General features: G+C 38.0%; 1 protein-coding gene across 2 annotated transcripts in view; it reads right to left on the bottom strand.

Moving 5' to 3' along the window:
* The window catches only part of LOC145978219 (G protein-activated inward rectifier potassium channel 3-like), a 258,518-nt gene extending 251,878 nt beyond the window's left edge, over window positions 1-6,640 (bottom strand). For both annotated transcript variants that reach the window (XM_083110679.1, XM_083110678.1), the window contains exon 1: window positions 6,433-6,640. In XM_083110679.1, the coding sequence (XP_082966805.1) occupies window positions 6,433-6,623 (191 nt within the window). In that variant the 5' untranslated portion in view covers window positions 6,624-6,640. The remainder of the gene's footprint in view (window positions 1-6,432) is intronic.
* Between the last annotated feature and the right edge of the window lie 13,846 nt (window positions 6,641-20,486).

Below are 20,486 nucleotides of genomic sequence, written 5' to 3'. Positions count from 1 at the left end.
TTGATATACACAGTGACAGTCACATTGCAGTTCGTTATTTCAGTACTATTTTCATCGACTCTTGCGCACCAATTATACAGCAGTTGATAAATAATTATTATATTTGTATTATTTCAATTTTGTTTATAAATATAGTTTTACAGTTGTTTGTATCCATTTAAACATGAGCATAATTCGTAATTGAGTATATTCTAAAACTATTCGAGAAGATACATTATATATTAGGAATTTAATAAAATTTCAATCTCAGAACGGATATTGTTTGCAAATAACTGAAATTTTGAAATAATAAATTAAACATTATTACAACATAAAAGGTAAATGTATCGCATATGCGTCACACCGTGCCATGAAGGCGCATTCAGGGTATGGAGGTGAGCCACATATATTCTCCATTTCGTCTCGATTTATAAAAGGCAGTCTCGGTTCCATCCCTATCAAATACTATGTGCTGGAGAATAAACATCACAATTCATCGAAGCTGGAAGTTCTTCGCTTGTTTGTTAAGCTTAGTGACCTTCACAATTGGCTCAAACTGCATAGCAATCTGGTAACACTGCATAGCAGCATGCATTGCAATCTGGAAGGTCACATTAGATTAATCTTTTCGAATAAAGATATAGTGGTTTCTCAAGTAAAATGAACATTTTGAATGATGTGTCTGTTAGCAGGTGTCTGTTTATACTTTCAGATGTAAGAACAAGGAGAGTATAATGTTCAGTGTTGCCAGTCAAGGTATATTTTCTACCAGTCGAGTAAGATTTTAAGACTGTTGTCCGTGATTCTTCTAGCATTGTAAATCGTGTAGCGACGATTCACACTAAATCGACAAGTAAAATTCGCGTAGGGAAGAAAGTAAGTAGCCGTTTAAAAAGCTAATTACTACAACATAAAATGATGTTTTTAAAAATAATTTTAATACTTTTATTCTTGCAACTTTGGATATGAATACAAACGTATAGTAAAATGTCAAAATAATACCAGGCAAATTGCTCATCCCTCGCCATGTTCACTCACTTTGAATGCCGGTCCCCATGGCGGAGTGGTTAGCACATCGCGCTACGACTCCAGGGGTTCCGGGTTCGAATCCCGGCCTGGCAATTGATGTTTGTGAGTGTCCATTCATCAATTTCATCATATCATCACTGATCCCCATCTTCGCAAATTAGCTAAAAAGCGAAGTAAAATCAAGCAATCAATCAATCACTTTGTATTACGTTATATGAGCTTCAAGAATTATACAATACTGCTGTCAAGCAGTTAGTAGAGAGTCTCTCTACTAACATCAGTTCATGTTCCATGAAAACACGTCGGATTTAAGAAGAAAGTTAATTGAAATAACGATGGACAAATTTTCCTGGTAGGGTATATGTCTGCACAGAACCTGCAAAGTTGTAAGACTAAGGCAATTATAAATATAGGCCTCCGATGGCGTAGTGGTATCGTTGTTGTCTTGTAATCAAGGGTTGCGGATTCGATACCCGGTGGAGGCACGAGTGGTTCGGAGTCGGATTCCACTTTAAGCTGTAGACTGTGCATAAAGTGGACTTAAAACAAGTAAGTCCAACAATTATAAATAAGAAATAATATTATTTTTCTAAAATAAAGTAATAAACTTCAATAAACGATGTGAAGTAAATTCCAGGTAGTACTTTATTTTTAAGTCAAGTGATTTTTAGCCTCACCGATCGCGCAGTGGTACCGTCGTCGCCATGTAATCAAGGGGTCCGGGATTCGATTCCTGGTGGAGGCGCATAGTGGTTCGGATCCCACTTTAAGCTGTAGGTCCAGTCCCGATTAGCCTTAGTGTGCATAAAGTGGACTTAAAACACCAACTCAATCAATCAAATCAAGTGATTTTTACTGGCACATCCACTGTAAATCGTCACTACTCTATTGGCAACACTGAGAGTGCAACTGCTTGGCTGCAACTTGCCATATTAGGCTCTTCAACATAGAAAAATAATAAGAGTACATTAATGAATTCAACTCTAATGGCGATCTTCTGTTAGTGCTTTGTCAACGGGCCACGCACTACATGAATACAATTGCCCACACTAATCCCCCGACAGGTGAATTTTGATGATCGCTTTCAGCCGACTCGGAACATAAGAGAAGGAAGGAGGCAGTGATAAACTGTGACTACTTTAGTCTCATGATAGTCTGTGAAGCAAATCGTGCAAAGTCGATTGGCGGGAAAACAAAGGTGTCATTTACTTACGATGAACAGTAATAAACTTTGCATTTCAATTCGCTGTGAACATATTTAAAGTGCATAAAGCTGTTCCACTGAATTCTGTTCAAGATGAATAAATTCTCATAAAATGTCGCGTTGGTCATACACTGTGCGATGTCATAATTGTTATTCATTTCTTGTAATATTTATGTCGACTTCAGTTACCATGTAGTAAGAATAATTCCAAGATCTAGACACATTGTAGAAAGGGATGCATAAATATTACAACGTAAATTATCCATAACTATTTTCGTTAATTTTTCACTGACATCCAATATATTTTTAAAGGAATAAAATTGTACTACTCGTGGAGGAGTTAATTGGCGTTTTGTTTCAGTTCTTGAACCTCTCATTGTGAACAACAAAGTTAATGAAAATTGTAATGAACAATTTAGTTGTTAATATTTATGTATCGCACTGTACAGTATTGCTCGGCAAATTGTCCATGACTATTTTCATTATTTCTTCCCCTTGCATCATACATGTTTTTAAGGAATATATTTTATGTATGCTTGTACAGACGTTGTCAGCAGCTTGTTTAGCGTTTTCTTTCAAAACTTAAAGCACTCGCTGCGTAAAATAAAATGAAAAAAATAACATGATGTCGGACAATGTACTATTATGCATCCTGTTCTACTTGTCCCATGATATGCAACGCATTCATAGCTATTGGAGAAGAGGGCAGGTCTAAATTGTTTTAGTCCTAAGCCTAAAATACTCGAACCAAGGGGAGCTTGATTTTAGGGTACCCAATTGCCTTATCCTAATGTGCTCCGGGCACTTCTTTCCTATATTTTATTTTCAAGATATTTTCGTGTACTTGAATGGAAAGTGAGTTTTGTGTTTTTTTCGTGTGCATATGATATATTTAAAGAAAATATTATATGCGAGCATAGTTTTGATCTTGCCCTTGGAGAAATTTATTATGGCGTCCAAGATTTTCTTACGAAGTATGTACAGAAAAGCAGTTTTTTGAAAAGTGACATTTCATACAGTTTTTCGGGTTCTGTTTTTTTCTGTTTCGGTTCTTCCGGTAACAATTTTTAGATGCAGATCGTGTTATTAGACCCAAGGAGAATTAGATTACAGTCGTGTGTTTTAGTCTACCTAGATTTCATTTTTGATTTGATTTGATTTAGTTTATTTTACTTCGCGTTTTGTGCCTCTTGGCTAATTTGCGAAGATGGGGATGAGTGATGAAATGATGAAATTGATGAATGGACATTCACAAACAACCAAGCCCGACCGGGATTCGAACCCGGGACCCTTGGCGTCGCAGCGCGATGTGCTAACCACTCGGCCACAGGGTCGGGCCTCTTGTTTTAGAATGGGTTCAGTTCTGTTGCTCCTTTCAAATCATATGAAAATTCTGGGTTGAATAAAACTTAACGTCCAAAGACGAGTTTCTCGTTCTAATCTACGAATCCATTCTGGCTTATGTTTATCTGTGGTTTCCTTCTATTTCTCTAGATATTATTATGGGGTCAGAACCTCCCTACTCTGGGCCTCCCCCATGGTGCAGTGGTAGCGTCATTGCCTTGTAATGAAGGGGTCTCGGGTTCGATACCCTGTGGAGGCACAAGTGGTTCGGATCCCACTTTAAACTGTAGGTCCAGTCCTGATTAGCCTTACTGTGCATAAAGTGGACTTAAAACACTAACTCCAAATCTAACTCCTCCCTACTCATGTCGGATCTGAAAATACTTTTTCAGCGGCACACAATAACAAACTACAAAAATATAAAGTTATATTGCATGTTAAGATATATTATTGTTGTACCTCAGGAGTACAAGAACTTGGCACACTGGCGTGATGACCAGCTTTGGGCTATTACGACGTGGGATGATCATTATACTGCATATGTAGACAAGTAGTGCCAGAAGGTAGATATCAATTTTCTAAAAAAAAAAATACTCCCGCTTTCATTCCATTTTGATATGAATGCAACATGTCCTACTTACTGTGTGTTCTCCTTTTTTGTGCTGAATGCCACTACACTGCTTAAAGCATTTCTATTTATGAAGATTGTATTTCTCAGATACATGTATTGCTTTTTATTCTTGATAAAAAAAAATATATCTATGCAGTACACTTTTAATGCGCGTCAAGACGACGTTGTTTACAACTTGTTTCCATATGAAATGAGGGGTGCGAGTAGTCTAAGTGTTAGCGCTCCCATAAATTCAATTTCAATTACTCAATCCATCCTTTGCCTCACAACGGAAAGAAAACCCATGCTGGACTCTATTTAAGTTTAGAGTAAGTTATATGTAAATTTGTTAACGACCATGTTAGCTATCAGTTCACCCTTCACTCGTGGTTTTATTTTACTATGTTCTGCACAATGTCTCTAAGTACAACAGCCCGAACATTGCATAACTACTGCCTTTTTTTCCTGCTTTCAGCTTTATCTAAAACATTCCACGTCTGTCAGAATTTATTACCGCTGTCATATCCAATTATTCCAGTTATTTAGGTAAGTAAATGTAGCAAGGGATTTCTACCGAGAATACAGAAGCTAATGTAAAACAAAATTAGATTTTATCTACTACAGTATTGTAACAAACAGTGCGGTACTTAAGAATATCGATATATGGTTATAGCGATACGCTGGCATGTCGAAAAAAACGTTATTTTGTTGCTTGTTTCATTCAGATATTATCTCGTCAAAGCGGAAAATTGGATTCGGACGTGATATTAACAAATGTATGACCAAGGTTTCCGTGTTTCACTGTATACAGGTCTGTAAGAATTCACCACTAACATGTATAATTATAATGGAAATTGACGAGATTTGTGCATACCTTTGCAACTGTTAGTTTTCGTACACAGTAAAATGGTTGCGCAACAGCTAAACTCGTGTTGTGATAACAAAAGGGAGTGAAAGAGTACAAATCTAGTGTCTTGTTTGTTTCTGAAGACAAGACTCCCTGTGAATTGAATTTTGAAAGCGAACTGCATGCGCAGAAATTAAAGAAGCCTATCTCTGCTTCATACCCGAGAGTAGTTTAGCCACACTCAACAGATGGAGCGATCAACAAGGCGACTGTGGAATATTCCACTTTCCAACGAAGTAGACACGGTACAGTATAAAGTTGTCAAGTAGCGTTGGGATAAGGGCACGTTTTCACTTTTAGCTCTCGACCGTGATTCATGCACGCATATATATATAATGAAATGTCAAAGTCATCGGACATTGTACTCAATAGAAGCATTAATTGAAATACTACCATCAGCATGAGATTCTATGATGTTTCTAATACTAGATGAATTGTAACGTTTAATTTGCATAATCGACGATTAATTGTTTAGCCATATTAGTAATAATTGTTGACAGGGTGCACCTGTACAAATCACTGTCTTAATGTTTCTAATAACGACAAAATATAGCAACAATTATTTGGCTTTCAACGTATTCAACTGACAAAGTTTTAAAAGTCCGTTTTGTCAGGCTAAGCGAGATAGAATCTACGGTTTAAATGTTAGCCGAACCGCTGAGCAATATGCGAGGATCGAACCTTGGACCCCTTCATTACAATGCAGCCTTGTGACACCCTATTAACTTTTCGAAACGAAAATTTTGCAGATATTTTGAAATTTATAATTGTATTTTAATTTTGCTTTTCTGCCATTTTTGGCAAACCGTGGATGAATGATATACTTAAACTGTTAAGGGAACATTCACAGACCAATGTCCAGGCCCTATAAAATCCATTTTGACTATAGAGACTTGAACATTTTAAAAAGTTTTCTCCTTTTTACAACTGAAAGTTATATGTGTTGAAGATAGTATTTTCGTTATTGAATGAAATATGCATAAAGCCATATATGAATAGTTGATGAAAAATATGCTTCTCTTCACATCTGTGAACGTTCGCAATATTACTGGTGGTAAATATGGATCACTTTAATTTTACAGTGATTTACGTTAAATAGAAAGGTTGGTTTTGACAAGTTTTTGTGCTTTCAGAGAAAAAAGCACACACTGCTTAATAAAATATATTTGACAGAGGAAGAAGAAGGAATTGTAGCATGAGGGAAACTTTATTCTGGTTCCTTGTAAACGCTGTGCATGATCTTTGAACACTGTTGGACAGTTTGGGTACGACTTCTCTCCATCGAAGGGACGGGCAGTCTCCCGCTCCGCCCGCACGTGGCTGTCAGCTGTTTCTCTTGTAAACAAGTCTCGCACTCACCTGAAGAGCGGTGAACCCTCTCCTTTGGCGGAGAGCGACAGGCGATGAAAGGGCAGGTTCCTGATGGACCCCAGGAGCCCATTGTGGCTGGGGGCCGTGGGCCTCTGGTCCTCGGGGTCCCGTCCCACATCCATCTTGTTGTGGAGCAACTGATGCCACGGCGATTCTTGTTCCGCCGCCGACACTCGCATGACACGGCGCGCACCAGACAAACACACCACTGATGCGGCTGCCGGTGAGCTCCATGCATTTACTCCTCCTCGAACAGTGTTGCCAACTGTGATGTGCTACGTATCACCAGGAAACTGAAAGTTATTTTTCTTTTTATAACACAAGGTCCTGTAAAGTTTATAGGCGCGTATTGCGGTTTGAGGCGTAGTATAAATAACACATCTGTCTATTTCTGTATCGTATACAGGATTTTGTTTTGTTTTTCGTTATGCTGATGCAGAGCTTGTCAGTAGCCTATTTGGCGTTTTGTTCAAAATCTTGAAGCTCTCATTGCGTAAAACAAAGAGAGTAAACTTGCTGATGGACAATTTGCTTGGTAATACTTTTGCATCCGACTGTAAGAAAGCGTTGCTTGTGCCACCGAGTGGTAATGTGAGTTATAAATTCTCAAAAATATTAAGGGTCTCAAGTTCGATACTATGTGGAGACACCATGGTGGTGTCCAGTCCAGTCTCAATTAGTCGATTTGTGCATAAAGTTGACTTAAACAAAGATATGAGAATTGTAATCTATTGTTCTCCAAACATTGAATTCTAAATACGGAACAAATACTACGTCGAAATAACAATAATTTCACAACAGTAAAATTTATAATTTATCCTTACCATATACGTAAATTTCTAAATACGGCCCGGGATTTTCGTGTACACACTTCTGTAAAGAAATAAATTTTCGAAACAACAACGAGAGAGCGTAACCCGAAAACTTTCTGTACAAAATAGAAACATGGCCGGCGTTAGAGAGGGGCGACTTGGGTACTCTGCCAAGCCCACGCTAATCAAGGGGCTCCCGCCACAGACGTTCCTTAATTAATAATTGTATATTACGAGTTAATAGGCTACCGGAGTGGAGAAACTAAGATGTGAGGTTTTCCCAGGCTTCATGAAATTATGAAAAATTTTGACCCCCGGCACATCGAACTCACACTCACCTAGAGCCAACCATGCTTTATTTTCGCAGATCGTGTACGTTTGTAGGTGTACACCAAAGGTACCAAGTGGGAACCCTGTTCCACCACACATCCTCATTGTTGAGATTTACCCAAAGTTAGAAGTGCGATGTAAATTTACTAAAATGGAATAGACAAATTACTTCCGACAAAATATTTTTTAAACATATGAACGATGTGCAAGTTTACCCACTATATGAATCGGACAGAGGGTTCATACTATATTTTGAACTACTCAAGTGTTTCGTCAACTTCTTCGTTGATCTATCTACGCACAGATTACAGTATCGGAAAGGCTGACCTGGCCTACTGCTTTAACAAGGAGAGAAAACACTTTGGCGCTGCAGTCGAATTTTCAACGATAAGCAAAGTAAGCTTGGGGATGAAATCAGTTGCTTGCCATGTAATCATGCCTCTGTGTTGCCAAAATGTACGGCGTTCTCCACATCGTCGTTCCCATTATTCATTGCTAAATGCTTGTATCATTACTGATGGGAAAACCGTACACAGCGAAAGCAGAGACGTAATATTTAACGTCGCTCAAGCTTTTTACAACGAAACAAGGGAAGGGCTACTGGTTTGTTCTAATATATTGCAGTTTGCATGTTATTTTTAGTGAATTTTGTCATTTCATTTATACCCATGAAGCACTAGAGTTAAGGGGAAGAGTGATAGTTTTGCACCAGTTGTGCATTTATTTCAATATCGTCGGAGTGGACATTGCTGCTAAAAAGGAACTTCCGGCTAGACAAGAGAGAGTGAATTTCTCTCCACTTGGCAAGTGGAAGCGGTTTCTAAAGTTGATTATTAAGCCATGATGTTCGAAAAATATGATGAATAATTATTTACAGAATCCCACGTATTCCTTATTGGGAATCAACTTCAAGTTACGGCTAATCAAATGGGAGTTTCGACTTTTCCTGCGACCAAGAAATTCTGCAACGTGTCCTTTTTCCATCCATGTACTTTTCTACGCCAGTGGGTGTTTGACATTCCCGAGAAAACAAATAAAATAATGCTCCCATAAGCGTAATGCATTTCTCCTTGCCTCCTACGGTCATCCTGGCAGTGTTCCCAAACCTAATGCGAATAAAAGAGCTAATTTTCACCTTAAATGGAGCTAAAGTTGACTTTCAATTAGCTAGATTTGCGCAGGCTGGATGAAGTGCCCCCTAGAGTAATTTTAGGTGTCAAAGTGGGAGAGGGGGTCCAATACCGTTAACTTTAAAGTGATGACACTTTATTCTTAGCTACCTCCGCATAGAACTGTCGGAATCACCAATCTCAATAATCCACCAATGGTCGTATGAAATGGAAAATAAATGATTCCCGGATATTATGTCATCTTCACGTCAGCCACGGCGCTATAAACGTAGTCGGGTAGCTAAGAGGGGTGTGGGGTGACGCAGCCAATATAACAATATCACGGCACGTGCAAAATGTATACTCATGGCAACAGGTGGTCTATGTGAGCCGGAGCCAGTGATGGCAGAGGTCGGGCACCCAAGTTCACAGCCAAACAAGTCCACGAAAGAGCCAGATCTGGCTGCAAAAGAGCTAAGTTGGCAACAGTGCTGCACGAGGGAAGAACCTCACGGAAACGCTTCCTAAATCCCTTAAGGTGAAGAGTGGCAGTTTCGCACCAGTTGCGCATTTATTTCAATATCGTTCGAAAATATAAAACGGTATACAAGAGAGTATGGATTTCTCTATGGGGGAGAAAATACTTCATTATTCATTCAAGTTAATTTCTTATGTTTACCTTTCGCCTATCGACAATACCACATTTGATATTGCAGTTCAATATTGGCAAATCTCTTCTAATTATTTTCAATATATTCAGGCAATAGGGAGTGTGGTTTTAAGATTAATAATTTCATTATTTTCTTCTCCAATTTCCCTCTTTGAAGAAACCAACCAGAAAACGTACGGCAACAAGATTTAGTTACTATAGTGCATGATGGCAACACTGAGTGCACCTGTCTTAACAGTGGCTCCATCTCCTGCCTTTCCAGAAATACACAGCGGTTGGCCTCAGGTCACACTCCATGAGCAGTGACGTCAGAAAACTCGCTCAGACAGCATTGAATTACATCACACGGAGAACTGTTCATTTCGCTTAGGTTCCTCGCGCGGGGAATCACGGGAACTCTTAGTGAGTCAACTTCGAGGTAGCAGAATGGCTGATTCGATTCTTCTTACATGGTCAGGAGTTTTCCTTTTGCCTCCAGCCACAGATTTTTGCAAATATACTTGACTGATCACCATGATCCCACCCACAGTATCCTCCACCTATAAAGTTACTGTACTCATCACATACTGGCTGTTTTTTAACATGAGCGGCAAAATCGAAATTGTAAGGTCAAGGGTTCCTTCACAGGGGGCTCGTTTCATGAGAACATGAAGGGATATAAGGAATGACCTTTGCAGTAGACACCCAAATGCCAACTCTATTCCACGTAATACACCCTAGACTGCATTTTGCAGACTAGCGAGGCTCTGGCGTCTCAACTTACAGCCAGATGTACTATTCTTGTGTGTTTGTGATTTTCATTTCATGAATTTCATCATACCATTCATTCTCATCTTCGCGATTAGCCAGAAATGGCAGAAATGCGAAGTACGTACCTAGGTAAAAACAATCAATCAATGAGTAGGGGTAGAACGAGCGACTAGCGACAGCTATAACAGCTTGGATTGATTGATTGAGTTGGTGTTTCAAGTCTACTTTATGCACAGTAAGGCTAATCGGGACGGGACCTACAGTTTAAAGTGGTGTAACAGCTTGGAGATACATGATAAAAGCACCAAACCTGACCTGCCTAACCTACTCACGTATGCATTAAATAGCAGAAATAAACATGTGAATAGGTTAGGCAGGCTAAGTTTTGTTTATTTCCGTTACTATATAGATATATGAGAAGGTTAGGTAAGTCAGGTTTGGTGCTGTTAGCAAATATATCTCTAATTTGCTTAAGCTGTCGCTAGCCGCTTCTTGGGGTAGATTCTGTAATGCTGCTTCACGCCGAATAGAGGCGCCACATTCGCGCTCCACAAACCCGCTTCTCTGTGGCATTAGGAGAATCCCTTTCAGTTCAGAGAATGTCAGATGCTCTATATTCTACAATCTGTTTTTAGGTTCTGTACAAGTTTATATTATACATTATTTTAGTGTAAATATAACATGTATTAAAATATATAAAATATGTAATTGTTGTGTGGTTTTTACAATCTGTATTGTCCTGCATTGGCAAAATAGAAACAGGGCAACTCTATTTCAGTTGCATAATGGATTCAGAGGATGAAGACATCATTTTTTGCTTCTTATGATTGGAAATAGACAAAAAGAAACTTCGATGTAAATTTTGCAACTACTTCTTTTCACGTATTTTATATCAATGTTTTGTTGCAGCATTCATCACTTGCCCTTCCATATGAGAGTTCGCTTATCGGTTTCATTTATAAAATTGTCTTTATTGCACGGGTTTATTCAGTATTTTCTGTTTGGGGAGGAGTACATTCGTGGTGTGTTAATTGTGTGGACTTTTATTATAAATTTTAAAGGAGAGATTTATTTCAAGTGCTTATTTGTATCGTAGAAAGCCAGGTTCTCCCCTAAATTATATTATCTTTACATAGCTAGCTTATAATTTAATATACATAAAGAATTGTCATTCTCTTGTAGGTTATGAGAAGGTTGGGTACAAGGTTGGTGAACAAATACTTCATAGGCCAGATCTTTAATCGGGTACTAGCAAATACGCTAGTACAATGAAAAGCTGTGTAGGGTCCAATGTTATAAATTTCATCATTGCAATATTATTAGGTTTGTCCGCCGCTGTGGTTCAGTACTGTTATTCGATAGGATACTGCGCATGGGAAGAAATAAGCACGAATTTCTCATGTCTGGCGAACGAAAGGCCAGACCGAGACGGGATATCCGAAGACGACATACTTGTGTGATATGGAGCCATTCCCAGACTTCCGAGCATCGACTACACAAAGTCTATTTCCTAGATCTTGGTTTCGGTATCGGACTATCTGTGATTATCAGGATTCGGAGTCTTATTATGTAACCACACATTGTTTCCTTTGTATGTATCCAATCAAAGATTGCCAACGCAGAAGAATTGCAATGGTAGTAACAATACTAGGGGAGGCTGAAAAGTTCTCGGCCCGATTTCCTTCCCAAAATATATATGGGGCATTCCAGGTCAAAGTGTCCCTGAATCTCAATTTTTGAAATTAAATGAAATGCTACAACTTTATTATATTTTGTGAGTCAACAATCTAGACTTGTAATTTGGATAAAAATGCAAGTATTATACATAATTAAATTAAAAGGTAGGAGTATTTTACATATTGTTCGTTTAACTTTTTGATTTACTTTTGTTTTATATTGGGTGCCACAAGTGACACCAAAAAACAATTAAACTGGAGAGAGACTTTCTTGCAGTCCGTTTCGATTTTCTTTTCTAGATCCAAACATCCTTTCTCTTGTTTGTCGATCGTTTATTGGTCGTTTCCGCTAAATTCCCTTTGTCCGTGCACCACAAAGAAGCACTCCTCAGCCTAGCGTTGATGTTGCAAATACGTGTCCGACATGAACTACAGTACCAATCCCATTCCCTGTTTGGTATCTGAACCATGCATCATGCTTCGTGCCCTTTGGAGCCTTGGAACTTTGCTAGGAATTCAGTCTTCGGCCTGCCATAAACTACCGAATGAGGACGTGTTGCCAGATCAGGGTAACAATTTTGTTTCTCGCGTGTGGAAAAATACGGAGTGCCATAGGCGCCCACAGTAAATTCTCGAGGAGGGTCAAAATCAAGGTTGAGTCCTGAAGTGCAATGTATAGGAGTGTATGTGACGTCAACATATGATCCACGGTTTGAATAATACACACAGTCAAACACAAACACATACATACCCAATTAGATTTTGTAACGCTTTTCCCATTACTGCTATTTTTTATAATTTTAATTTTACTTGATTTCCATACACTAGAACTAAAGATCGTTGTCACGATGTGTTTCTAACCGAAGCAGAAAGAGCATAATTTCACAGATATTGAGATACACCAGAGGAAAGATGTATACGGTATATATCATTTTGGAGTGAAGAAAATTGTCTACAGTTTTTGTACGAGATATTTATATTTTGCTGAAGGTTTACTAATACGAGGGTCACTATTTATATTTTGAGCCTAACAATGAAAAAACAGGAATATGGCATTGAAAACTGCTTTATTGTTTTTCGAAGTATTCTCCTTTATGGTCAATACACTTTTGCATTCGTTCGAACCATTTGTCAAAGAAGTTTTTCCAATCTTCTTGAGACACCTCCATAATGTGGTTTTTGAACGTATCAACGGCGTCTTCCGCCGACGAAAATCGTTGTCCACGCAATTTATTCTTGACATTCGGGAACAAGAAGAAGTCATTGGGAGCCAAATCAGGACTGTACGGCGGATGACCCATCAATTCGATTTTTTGACTGTTCATAAATTCGGTTGTTAGACGAGATGTGTGACAGCTGGCATTGTCTTGATGAAGAATGATCCGACGGCGTTTGTTTGTTTTCCGTATTTGACCGAAGACCTCTGGCAAACAAATTGTTGTGTACCATTCAGAGTTGACCGTTCTACGTTCCTCTAAAGGCACAGTTGCCACATGACCAGTTTTCCCAAAAAAACAGGCGACCATTTGTTTCGATGTGCTTCGAGCGCGAACAACTTTTGTTGGATTGGGTTCATCTTGAAACACCCATACAGTCGACTTCTGTTTACGTTCCGGCTCATATGCATATATCCATGATTCGTCACCTGTTACAATCTTATATACGTCTTTTGAAGCACCACGATTGTATTTATTGAGCATTTGTTTGCACCAATTGACGCGGGCGTCTTTTTGAGTTTTTGTCAAATTGTGTGGGATCCAACGAGAACATACCTTTCTCACAGCTAAATGATCATGTAATATTTTATATATGCTGGTGGAACTAATGCCTATGGTTGCCTCAATCTCACAGTATGTCACATGACAATCTTGCAGTATTAGGTTTTGCACAGCATCAATGTTTTCTTGAACAACAACTGATTTTGGACGACCTTCGCGAATCTCGTCGGTGAGCGAATGGCGGCCACGATTAAATTCGTTATACCAGCGTTTCACAGTGGCAAAGGATGGGGCTTCATCGCCAAATGTGGAAGGAAGTTGATCGATGCACTTGTCTTGATAATCCACGTCGAAAATAGTAAAAAATCATCGCACGAAAATGTTCACGAGTTAATTCCATTTTATTGTTGTCGCGCAATCTCCAAGGCAACATAAACAACACAAATGAAGCTATTGACAAAACATTTGAAGTACGTTATGGTCAATAATGCCAGACGATTCCGTGCAAACGTCAAATCGCGCCTAACTTCAATCAGTGTTGCCAAGGCTCAAAATATAAATAGTGGCCCTCGTATTGGCTGTTGAATTTCAGTTTCTCATATTTTCGCCTTGTAATCTAGGGATCCCGGGTTCGATTCCCGGTGGAGGCACATAGTGGTTCGGATCCCACTTTAAACAGTAGGTCCAGTCCCGATTATCCTTAGTGTGCATAAAGTGGACTTAAAACAACAAATCAATCCAAGCTGAATTTTCTGTTCCAGCTTTCTGCCTTTCATTTCCAGGATCCAATTTAAAATGATGGCGCTATGGATGAAAACCTTGTCATACTAACCACAACACCCATTATCAGGACTTTGGAATAGCGTAGTTATAATGCCGTGATGGGTACTTATAATTAAGTGGTTCCGGGTTCGATCCCGTTGGAAGCACTGTAATTCGAATGTCACTAAACTGTGGGTCCAGTCCCGATTAGCCTATCCGAACTTAACGTGGACTTTCACGCTGACTTTTTGACATTCCAGTGTTGAATACATTTTGTTGTGGTACCGTGGAATGCATAAGTATTACCAAGCAAATTGTCCATTACCAGGTTCATGCACTATATCTCTCTCTCTCTCTCTCTCTTTCTCTCTAGCCTTCTTAAACCCGAAGGTTCATGGCTGCAGGAACACAGGCCTTCCATCTTTCCCTATCTTGAGCAAGATCTATATACTCTTTTCCATCCCTACCGATTTCCCTTAGGTCCATCTCAACGTTGTCCCTCCAATCTTGGTCTTCCTACAGGTCTCTTACCATCAGGTTTCCCAACAAGAATCCTGTAAACTCCTCTTTCCTCTCCCATTCGTGCCACATGGCCTGCCCACCTAAGTCTTCTTGATTTAATTATTCTAATAATATCTGGACATGAATACAAATTATGTAGTTCTAAATTATGTGACCTTCTCCACTCACCTGTCTCCTCATCCCTTTTAGGTCCAAATATTTTCCTAAGGATCTTATTTTCAAGTACTCTCAATTTATGTTCCTCTTTCAATGTAAGGCACCAAGTTTCACATCCATATAATACTACAGCCAAAATTACGGTTTTGTATATTTTAACTTTTAGTTTCTTAGATATTAAACGAGAAGACAAAAGTTTATGAAGAGAGAAGTAACATGCATTTCTTGAATTAAGCCTACTTTTTATTTCCTCTTTAATATAATTTTCATTTGTTAATATTACTCCTAAGTATTTGAATTTGGAAACTGGTTCAAACGAGTAGTTATCAATAATTAGATTTTGATTATTACCTAACACTTGATTTCGGCCTGTAAGCATATATTTAGATTCCTCTTTGTTAACTTCCAAACCTATCTCTTTAGCAGTTTTGAAAAATACTTTAGCATTATTCTTAATTCTATTCACATCATCCCCCAGTAAGTGTACATCATCTGCATATGCTAACAACTGAGTCGCACAATTTAATTTTAGTCCTTCTTTAGTTTCTTTTACCTTCCTAACAGCATATTCTAAGGCAACATTAAAGAGCAATGGAGATAATGCATCTCCTTGTTTTAACCCATCATGAATTGTAAATGTGTCAGACATATTATTCCAAACTCTACTAATATATTATATACTTTATCTCTTTTGACCGAATCATATGCTTTTTTTAAATCAATGAACAGCTGATGGACATTTTGATTATATTCCCACTTTTTTTCAAGTGTCTGTCTGATGTGAAAAATTTGATCTGTAGTTGAACTGTTACGTTTAAATCCACATTGATAATCACCTATAATTTCATTAGCATATGGTGTTAGTCTTGTTAAAAGAATGTTAGACAATATTTTGTATGTTGTTGAGATTAGAGAAATTCCACGGTAATTATTGCAGTTCATTTTATCACCTTTTTTAAACACAGGAACAATTATGGATTCTTTCCACTGTTGAGGGATTTCTTCTTTATTCCATATTAAACAAATTAATTTATGAATTTGACATATTAATGAATTCCCACCATATTTAATTAACTCAGCTGGTATTAAATCAATGCCAGGTGCTTTGTTATTCTTTAGCCTTTTAATAGCATCTTTAACTTCAGTGAAGTTAGGTTCTGGAACTAAAGGTTCTGCTGTGTGTACTTCATTCACTTCTGATTTATCTCCTACATGGACATTTAAAAGGTCATTAAAGTAGTTCTTCCATCTATTTAGAATATCGCTTGGGTCAGCTAGAAAATCAGCGTCTTTATCTTTTATCAAGTTTACTTTAGGTTGCCACCCCTTTCTAAACTCATTTACACCTTTATATAAATCTCTGATATTTTTATTTTTGCTGTTTGTTTCAATTTCGTTGATTTTGCTTTTCAGGTAATCTCTTTTTTTTTACTTCTAAACGTGCGGTTAACTTCTCGCTTTATTCTATTATAATTGTTTAGATTTATATCATCAGAGTTATTTTACCACCTAAGTCTAGCCTGATTTCTTATTTCTATTAGATTATGACATTCATTATCAAACCATGGCTCACTTTTTCTCGGTTTATGGTATCCTATACTTTCTTTACCTGCTGATTCTATTGCATTACGTATGTGCTCCCAATTCATATTTACATCTGTTTCATTTATATTTTCATCATCATTTAAATCCTGCAAAACATTAAATCTATTTGACAGTTTAATTTGGTAATCTTTCTTAATTGTTTCATCAGTAAACTTTCCTGTATCAAATTTTATAACTTTTAGATTTTGTTGCTTATGATTTATCACTGAGAGTCTTTCTCTTAATTAACAATTACTAAATAATGGTCGCTGACACAGTCAGCACCTCTATGTGTACGAACGTCAATTATACTAGTATGCCTTCTCTTATCAATGAGAATATGATCTATCTGATTATAAGTTTTACCATCTGGAGAAGACCAGGTATATTTATGGATATCTTTATGTTTAAAAGTGGTACTTTTCATAATTAAATTCTTTGAGGTTGCAAAAGTAATCAATCTTATACCATTATCATTACTTAATTCATGAAGACTTTCTTTACCAATCGTGGGTTTAAATGTCTCTTCTTTGCCAATCTGTGCATTACAGTCACCTAACAGAATTTTCATATCATACTGAGAAAATTTATCAAAGACCTGTTCTAACTCTGTATAAAAATCATCTTTAGTATTATCATCTTTATCTTCCGTTGGTGCATGTATGTTTATTAAAATAATTTTACACCACCTACCCTGTAAAACTGCATATGATATCCTATCATTAATAAATTCTACTGTTTTAAGAGCCGAGATAATTCTATTATTTATAAAAAAGCCTGTTCCAAAATTATGATTTTCAGTACCAGCATAGAAAAAAGTATAATTTTTAGTTTTACAATTCCCTTCTCCTGGCCACCTAACTTCCTGGACAGCTACTACATCTAAGTTATACTTAACTATCTCATTAACTGTACACTGAAATGCCCCAGGCCGGTAAAGGCTCAGAACGTTCCAGGTGCCTAATTTAATATCCTTATTCCTAATGTAGATCTTATCCTTAGTCCAGGGACCTCCCAAAGTAGTCCCCACCCGAAGATCCGAACGGGGGACTATTTTACCTCCGGAGTATTTTACCTTGGGAACATCCATGGCCTTATATTGCTGTTTCTTGACATGTCTTTTTACAGTGCAGAGTTGTCAGCTCTACACCTAACCCCCAATATGAATGGAGGAACTACTACACAAGACAAACACAAACACATTAGACAGCACAATTACTACACAAGATGAACACAAACACATTAGACAGCACAACTACTACACAAGACACACACAAACACATCAGAACTATAACACAATATAAACACAAACACACCACAACTACTACACAATATAAACACAAACAAACACACCACAACTACTACACAAGACAAACACAAACAAATTAGACAGCACAACTACTACGCAAGACAAAACAAACATACTAGACAGCACAACTACTACACAAACATACTAGACAGCACAACTACAACACAAGACACATACATACACACCACCGATACTACACAAGACAAACAGAAACACATTAGACAGCATAACTACTACACAAGATAAACACAAACACACTAGTCAGCACAACTACTACACAAGACAATCCCAACCACACTAGACAGCACAACTACTACACAAGACAAACCCACATACAAGCACACCACAACTACTACACAAGACAAACACAAACAAATTTTAATTTATATATATAGGTTCATGCATTATATTTTATCCAATGAGAGCTTCAAGAATTGAAACAAAAGAGCAAATAAGCTGTTGAGAATCTTTGCACCAGCCTATCCTTTTAAAAACACGTACGATGCAAGAGAAAAGTTAATTAAGATAGCCATGTACAATTTTCCGAGCAATAAGTACTTGTGTATGCCACTGTACCTCTCGAACCGAGGTTAAGCTTGAATCCGGAGAAGAGTTAAAGGAGTTATTATTTTCTCATTGGGCGTTTAACGTTAAGGAATAAATTAAGAATAAAAAATATTCCAATGTTGAAGTTCGATACTACTTTTCAGAGCCTCATATTTCGGACTCGTCGAATCCCTCGTTCTACGATACAGCCTGCTCAGCCTATCGAGTAATGACGTAAGTTTTTGGAAATGTCGACTTTTCTCCTTATATGTTACACAATAGGGATGGTCAAATCCGGTTTTTTTAAAAAAAATTCCGGAATCCGGATAGTAAAAGCGGACAATCCGGATTTCGGAGGGAATCTGGATTTCGGATATAATCCGAATTTCGGAGGGAGTCCGGATTTCGGAGGGAATCCAGATTTTGAATGGAATCCGGATATCGAATTCGATCCATCCTGGCGCATGCTTATTTTAAATGTTTAAATGTTTAAATAGCACGCAACTAAGTCTACTGATTATGTTTCCACTAATCCCAAACTGAGAAAGAGGAATAGTTGGCTAACTGAAAAGCAATGTGATCAGTGTTGTTGCAGTAGTATTGTACAACAGTTCTTTGTTTCAGCCAAACATGCCCACATTGCTCGATTGCTCCTTATCTGTCGTAGCAGTTGCACAAGAGCGATATTTTGATAGATTGGACAAGTTCGCGCTTCAGATTAATGCTCAAGCACTTCTGACGCCGAAAGAATATAATCATTTGCATGCTTCGGAGCTCAAACAATGAAATCGTATACAACACAAAATGTCATATATATTTCTTTCTGCTTTCGACCAGACTGTTCTTGCTCTCATGCATGGGTGGCGCGGGGAAGAAGGTGCGAAGGGGTTTTTCAGCACCCCTTCACAATGGAGGAACTGATTCATTGGCAACCGAAAATATGAACGCTTCCCTCTCCCAACCAGCAAGATATTCTTGCACTTAAGAACTAAACTGTCAATCAACTTGCTTAGTCGATACCACACATACACATTAATGGAATGCAAGAATGTGTCTGCGCAGGAGAAATAGGTGAATCTTGGGAAGTTCGGTTGTTTTCGGAGATAACAAAATGCGGGATAACTACAAAAATGTATAAATAATATTTCATGTATAAATTGTACGCAGGGCCAAAGCGGACCGCATTAAGGGATGGTGGGGCCACATGCGGCCCGCGAGTTTGACATAACTGGATTAGAGTATATTGTTAAATTCATGAGACAATCCGTTTTCCTCCAAAATTCGTTTTCCCTCTGTAATTCGTTATCCTTCCAGAACCTGTCTTACCTCTGTAATTCTTCTCGCTCCGAAATCCGGATAGTATATTTTCCGAATCCGGATTTCAAATTTTTCGAAATCCGAATTCCGGATTGTTTTGGCCATACCTATTACACACATCTCACTTATTAAGTTCACGATTTCTTTGTTTATGCATTATATTTGCGCAAATGGTGGAATTCAACCGATGTTATTCATTCACGTGTGTATATATTTTATTTCCTCGGGCTGTTGGCCTTTCATTATTGAATCAAGTTAATAGAACGTGAAAATGAATATGCCAGCACCACATTGTATAAAAGACACAGTACTACTAAATTCGTCGAACCTGAACTGATTGCACATACAGAAGCGAATAGATGGAAGTATTTGAAGAGCATGATTGATTATAATTAGAATTAGAATTTCTTTATTCATGGGCGAAGTTCAACCTGTGGCTGCTCTACTACTTAACCCGTGTCAACTAAAGAGGTGCAAGTGATGCTGAACTATGTACACTCACCGACAATAGAAATGGGACACGTAGATCCTGGAATTCTCGTTTCCCTGCATAGCAAGGTGTTATGCGTGTTGCCTAACTCTACGGCGGTGATAGAAGTTGTCATTGAAAATTTTCTATTAAAATCCACATATCGCCGTAGAGTTATGCAACACACATAACGCCTTGAAGGGAAGGGGGAATTTCAGGATCTACCTGTCCCATTTCTATTGCTGGTGACTGTACATCCAAAAACCCCATAATAACCATACCCAAGTAATACCTATAGCTCCCATAATTTAT

The sequence above is a fragment of the Lepisma saccharinum genome, chromosome 24 (assembly GCF_977018435.1).
Source record: "Lepisma saccharinum chromosome 24, izLepSacc3.1, whole genome shotgun sequence".
NCBI lineage: Eukaryota > Metazoa > Arthropoda > Insecta > Zygentoma > Lepismatidae > Lepisma > Lepisma saccharinum.
Note: the sequence above shows the minus strand (reverse complement) of the source record. Positions and strands in the feature narration are given on the sequence as shown.